The sequence below is a fragment of the Daktulosphaira vitifoliae genome, unplaced genomic scaffold (assembly GCF_025091365.1).
Source record: "Daktulosphaira vitifoliae isolate Bord-2020 unplaced genomic scaffold, ASM2509136v1 Scaffold_5, whole genome shotgun sequence".
Taxonomy (NCBI): Eukaryota; Metazoa; Arthropoda; class Insecta; order Hemiptera; family Phylloxeridae; genus Daktulosphaira; species Daktulosphaira vitifoliae.
In genome coordinates, this window is record NW_026099576.1 from 10,585,246 (window position 1) to 10,592,612 (window position 7,367).

The 7,367-nt window shown below is 26.0% G+C and overlaps 1 protein-coding gene across 1 annotated transcript; it reads left to right on the plus strand.

Moving 5' to 3' along the window:
• Positions 1–1,409: 1,409 nt before the first annotated feature.
• Positions 1,410–2,662, plus strand: LOC126907064 (uncharacterized). Its single transcript, XM_050688087.1, has 2 exons — positions 1,410–2,406; positions 2,470–2,662. Exons 1-2 carry the CDS (start codon positions 1,521–1,523, stop codon positions 2,490–2,492), a joined length of 909 nt encoding a protein of 302 aa, XP_050544044.1. The 5' UTR covers positions 1,410–1,520; the 3' UTR covers positions 2,493–2,662.
• Positions 2,663–7,367: the final 4,705 nt, after the last annotated feature.

Genomic DNA, 7,367 nt, shown 5'->3' on the forward strand with positions numbered 1-7,367 from the left:
AAAAAAAAAATTTGTCCCGACGATCTATCTTCTATACGCAAATGGCTACCATATTGAAAAATATACTATTTTTGTATGATAATTATGGGTTTTGTATTTTATTTTAATAGAAGTTGATGTTGCTTTTGCAATTATCCATCATTTTTTTAAAATTAAACACTATCTACAGATTTGCATCGAAGCGTTTATACTTATTTTTAACCCCCTTTAATGAAAAGTTATAATTGTGTTAGATTGGAGGGCAAAATCTGGACCTTTTCCGCTAATTCACTACTTGTTTTTTTTTTTTGGTTTTTCCACACCATCCGTCCGGCCGATAATGTGATTATGCGACGTCAAGCGTAGTTTTACTATTTATGATGGTGTCACGTTATCATTATTGTGAAAAATACTATGACAATTTTTTTGTAATATTTATTTAGTGTAAACAATAACAAATGCTTATTTTGAAATTAGCAATAATCCTAAAGCTATATATATTCAAAAGATCTGGCTATCTTTGTCAGTCGTCTCCAGCATGTAGCTTTATGCTTTGTCAGACCCAGTACTTGGTTGTCGCTGTACGATTTACTGTATAAAGTGAAGTCTTTGTTCATTCCTTTTGAAGTCCTTTACACATTTCCATTTTGATCCTCTACATTTTAGAGTATTTGTGTCTTGCACTTCAAATGCACCTCATACCTAGGTTTTATCCTTATTCCCTTCCTATGACAATGGCCTTTCGATACCCACAGACAATCCGAAAGTTCAGCCTAGCACAGTGACTTTTGTATGGTCACATGCACATTCATCCTCACCTTCCTTTCGTGGTTTGTTTTGTATTATGACAGTTTAATTAAGTTAGCGTCAGGTAGAGTACTGAAGATCACTCTGGGACCTAGAAATTCAATCATTACTTCACATTATCTGTATAGCAAACGTGTATCAAAATTGCAAGTATAGATTTTTCAGAAAAAGAAAAGAAACTTTTTTAATTTGATTATTCTGACCTTCATTAGTTAATTATTATTATTAAATTTTATTATACGTCTGGGATTGTTTTCATATAAATGAAATGTTATCGGACACAAATTTTATTTTAACTAATAATGATAAGTGATATTAATATTATTTGCCGACCACAAGTAGTTGGGATTAAGTTGAATAAAAGGAAGAAAGAAAGATATTAATATTATTCAGCTTGTCATTAATTTGTTATGACTGATGTAATTAAAGTAAATTAAAACTTTATTATACAGGCAAGAGGTCAAACTTATTTTTTAATTTTAATAAGCAGCTCAAACTTTCACTTTTTATTTATACAATTGAGCCGTTGCGCAATTTTTTTGTGACGTAAATAAAAATTCTATGTGGTAACAATTTTCTACAAAAAAAATTATTATAAAATCATAGATATTTTATAAATTTTAGTTTTATCATTTCTAAATACAGAACAGAATGAATACGTGTCATTTAACATATAGTCAAATAATATATTGTTCAAAAAATTTTAATCATAATAATTTTTAATTATTTTTCAAATGTTTTCATTAAAAATTGTTAAATTTAGTTTAGTATTATTTTATGTGATTTTATGTACAAAAACAATGAACGTTACAAAGGAAACATTAGTACAAATACAAGAGTTATTAAAGTATCCTCGGTGGAAAAATTTAAACGATGTGAACTCTATAAAATATATAGAGAAAATATATAACCTTAAAAGTATAATTGAAAAACCAACACGTCTGTCAGAATATGCGCAAAAGGTACGGATCTTGACTGTATATCTTGGATGCTCATATGCAAAAGTTATGAATAATCTATTTTTAATTATAATTAAGTGCCTGCAAATTAGTAACAATAAAAATAAAGAAAAAAATGACTTATTAAATGGTTACATTAATACCGAAGAACTCATAAACATAATAGCCCTTTTTATTGTTCCAACTGCAACATTGATGAAAGGAGCCCTAGACACATTAGATTTATTACGTAAATCATTATTGACTACTTCAAAAATAAAAGACTACCAGTCCTACATAATGATACTTATTTTGGAGAAAATAGAAGATATTATTAACAAATTAAATAATCCATTTCTATCATGTGATGTTACAAACTTTTCAACATTTGAAATTTTACATTCATTTTCTAATAATGTAATAGATAATTTAAAATATGAAACTGAGTTATATTGTGAATTTGTACCTTATGATACGAATTATTTATGGAATGAATGGAATCAAAAATATAAAGCTATTATTGATAAAGGCGTAAAAATAGTATTTGTTAAATTTTTAACAAGGAAAATTAATGATTATATAAAAACAGTAATTATAGAAAAATATATCCAACTGGGATTTAATTTTGATCCAATTACTGAAGAAACATTTGTCCCAACATCAGAGGAGCTAATTGAGCCAAGTATGTAAAATAAAAAAATATTAATTAAAACATCTAATCAAAGTCTTATATATATATTTTTAGATGATGATTTGGAATTTAAATAACATGAAGAATTCATAGTCTTATATATATTTTTTTAGATCAAGAATTGGAATTTAAAGCAACAGGTGAAAAAATTTCAAAGTCAATAAAAATAGATCATTATATGATTAAATAAAATGAATATTGTTCTACATTTATATTTTATAATCAATTAGAACATGTTAATTGAAATTATTTGCATTATTACTTATAAAATCTTTAAATTTTTTCTTAAAATATTGTAGAACCTTTGTATCATCAAGAGTTATATAGAAATGAATACTACGATTTTTATTTAAAAGATTTATTACGTTAAAAATGTAAAAAAAAAGTATTTGTCTAATTTGTAAAAAGCGAGTATTTACATGTAAAAAACAGTAGTATAGTAGACTCGTGCCATAGTTAGGACAAGTATAAATGACAGTATTTAAATTACTATTATAAGCAAGGCTTCAATGCAAATCTGTAGATAACGTTTAATTTTAAAAAATTGGTGGATTATTCCAAAGCAACATGATCTCCTATTTCCTTATTTATATCCTGATTATAAGTTTTATGATTGATAAGTGTAATGAATAAAAATTTATTATAGCAATTAAATATAGTATGAAATGTATATTTCATAATCTAGTATTTTAATTATTACGAAGAAATTATAAAGTCATTATTACTTTTATAACAAACGTATATATAAAAGTTGAAAGTTTTGATACAATACTAAAAAAAAAAATTGTTTGTTACTTATAAATAAATTTACTGGTTTACAAGAAATTTTCATACGAGACCAAAATATACTTTCGCAAAACCATTTTTGGGCCCATTTCAAATCTGCAATTTTCGCATATGGCCTATATAATAATAAAATCCGTCTATTTAATGTAACAAATATTTATGTTTGATTATTATGTTACGTATGAATAATCAATATATTTTAATTAAAAATAAAAAATTTTCAAAAAAATGGTTTAATGGAAAATTAGTGATTTTTAAATTTGTAATTTTTTTGGAGGTTTCCCCCATTTACGAGGAACGAGGGAAATTTTTTCAATTTTTGAGGGTAATGTCTTCGACTAGATACGATTTGTGATCTTTTGACGTATTGTTGAAAGAAATCTGTTCGATGAGAGCTAAGAAAAAGTGGTAACAAACACAAAAAAAAAACACATCATAGTAAAACCAATGCCTTCTCAGCTTCGCATCGAAGCTAAAACATAATATTGTAATTAATATTAACTAGTATAATAGTAGTATTCTTTGCGCATGTACGCGCCAGTCTTCTGGCTATGTCCTGTATTTTTGGTATCGCATAAGCAGTTGGGGTAAAGAGTAATACTGAAAACACAAATTTGTTTTAATTATATATTCTGAAGTGTGCTATTCCCATTAACAAGCCAGTACTCGAGTTAGTAGATCATTACTCAAAATATAAATTCCTATGCACCTGGCAGTCATACGGCTATTTCCAGCCTTTTTGGTAACGCATATACTGTTGACTTACAGGATTTCAAGAGGTTTATTGTAATAATATTTAATATATACTAACAAAGTTGACTGTATCCGTGCCAGCTAAGACTTAACGCTGGGATACCACAGTCTTGTAAATTATATTTTATATAGATAACATGTTTTAATAATTCTATTTTAATAACTTCAGAGTGAGTTTTAAGAATATCGATATGAACTATAGGGAATTTATCGAAAATGTAATTAGCAAAAACCAAGTATGATATGAATAGAGTTTGATAAGTATAAAAAAATAATAAATCGTAATAAACACAGGTTCCATTGTAGAGAATCTTTTCAAGTGCGTATTTTATGAACAACGTGTATTGTCAAAGTAATAATGATACCTATTGATAATTGAGATATAATATTCATGCAAATCTAATTAATCGGAATATACGCAAGATCCTACAAACGATTGTTAACACTGGATCAAGAAATTGCTATAAGACTAATTCGGTTAACTACGAAAGGAAATAAAGGTAGGTGAGAATATAAATTTTCATGTTTTCACTCCTTAAAAATCTACGTAATAAACAAGAATAAGAGAAGATGAGATAGGGATATTTTATTACTCGATAACTCAATAAATTGTGGACCCGAGATACCCAAAACTAAATATACATCCCTATCCCTTTGCTCCTACTTATTTAACTTTTTTTTTGTTTATTACAATTATTACGTTCAAATATTTTGATATCGGAAATAGGCGTTAATAACTTTATGCCTGAAAATATTTTAACTGTTTTCTAAAGACTTATAATTCTGTTTTACTTTATTTCTTTTATCTTCCGTAACTCATATAGCCCATTAAAAACATTGTCAACCTAGATTTTGAGGGTTTATTACTACTTTTCTCATTTTAATTTTTAAGACTGATATTTGTATACACCGAGTAAAATACCATCTATATTAGAAAACGAGTAATTACCTTTACCAGCATATTTGTCTTGTTCTTCAAATAATTTTGCGTATGACAAATCTACAGCACGAACGACTTAATTAAATTGATTAATGATGCAGTGTTTGATATGTTTAATTAAAATAAATATATGTAAACATAATTTTAATATGCTTTCGTTTACTAACAGGTATAATGATGGAACGCGTTCAATTTAAAACATGAATATAACTGTAATTTTAAAACATAATACTATTAATAAGTTTATTTTAAACTATAATTTTATTAATTATCTTTTCTACTTTTAAACCGTTTGCCATAGCCTGTTTTAATTTTAGGCAATGCACAACAAAGTTTTCTTTACGGTCAAAATAGACAGTAATTTTTTAACTGATGAATTATATGGACATTTTCTTTCAGGTAAAAATAGCATTTTGTTATGGGCATCACAAATCACAAATCGTATCTCGTTGAAGACATTGTCATAAAAATTGAAAAAATTTTCCTCGTTCATTGTAAAGGAGGAAATTTTGAATAAAATTATAAGTTTTAAAATTGATAAATTTTGATATTTTTTATTTCTCAAAACTCTCATAACTTTTTCAAAAATGAACAAATCAAAATAATTTTTTTTTATTATGAAACCTTAAATATTTCTCTTTCATTTGATATAATTTTTTTTTTAATATGACCGTTTACTTGGCCATATGTTGGGATTCAAAATAGCAAATTTTTCACTAAATTTAATATTTTCAACTTAACTTTTGAAAATGTTCTGGACATACTGCGTATTTTTAAATATATGTTATTATTAAAGCTTATTTTACATACCATAAGTTAATAAATTTTCTTCTATATGCAAATTGCCGTCGAAGTAGAAATAATTTATTAAATATTTATTTATATGTTACACTTATATATCATAAAACTTGTAATCTGGATATAAATAAAGAAATAGGAATTAATTTCGCTTTTGGAATAATCCACAAATTTTTCAAAAGTATAAATCATTACAATTAATTGAGTTCTGCATATTTCAATTGTAGGATTTTTTTAAACACCAAAAGTTATTTAGAAATGATTACTATAATTTCTATTTAAGTGATCTATTATTCTATTAATAAAATTTCCTGACTGCATATTAATCTTAACAATACAATTTCTGTTATACTTATAAAATTTTCTATTTAATAATTTCAAACTTGCGAGTGAACTAAAAGTTATAGTAACAAAGTCAACTTTTTTCTACAATAAACTTTGACAAAACTTTTTCATCAAATTTAAGGACAAATAAAATAGGTTAAAAATGACATTTGGCACTGATTATTTTTAACATATTAAAAATTAAAATCAGTAATAATTTGAAAACAAAAAATTTTTTTTTGTTTTAATTATTATTTTATATGTAATTAGTAATAATATAAAAATTAGAAGTGATAGAAAAAATCTAATTGCAGATTTGAAAAAGCGCGAAAAATTGATTCAGAAAAGTATATATTTTGGTTCTGTAGAATGTTCATTGTAGTCCAGTGTATTTATTTATAAATAACAAAAAAATGTTTTGAAAAGTTTTGCATCAAGCTCTTTAAATATTTATACGCGTTAAAAGTAAAGAAACATACAACTACTTTATCTATTTTATTATTTTTCCATAAAAATTACCGTATTAAATTATTGAATATCAATTTCATACTTAATTTATTTACTATAATTAGTATTTATTCATATAATATACTTTTAAATCAAAGAACCACTAATCAGGACATAATTAAAGAAATAAGAGTTGATGTTGCTTTTGTAAACACTATCTACAGATTTGCATTGAAGCCTTACTTATAATTATAATTATCATGTCATCTTGATAACGTCATGTGATTACAGTCAATCATTTTTCATTTATCATATATTTTCTTCTATGTTTGTACAATTTAATATTAGTGCTTTTGCTTCAACTTTTAATTATCTTCAAACATACTTATTTGCCTGAAGAAAAACGCTGTATTTTTAAGTAAATATACATTTTATTTTACGTAAAAAAACTTTCAAGTCAAAGTCTTATCACTAATGGTTTTGTTACCATATTGTTACTAACTTCAGTACACTATTTCCGGAGACTTTAACGCTAGTCCATTATATACACATTTCTCATTACCTGGTGACTACCTCTCGCTCATCCATAATGCCTACCAACTCAGCCAAAACTTCACCACCCCTCACCCGTTCAACTTCTTCGTCGTCTTCAATCACATCAACAAACTTTAAATCTACCGATGAGCTTTTTAAAGCTATAACCCAGATCCAACAGTCACAAGATAAACTATTGGCGAACCATAAAGCTCTTAGTAAAGAAATAAAAGACGGTTTAAGCTCACTTACTTCTCGATTTGACACTCTCACTATAGAAATTAGAGACCTTCGTGGTAAGGTTGAAATTCTGGAATCTAAAGTTCTAACTCTGGAAACAAACACTCCTAAAACCGCTCCTCTCTCCTCG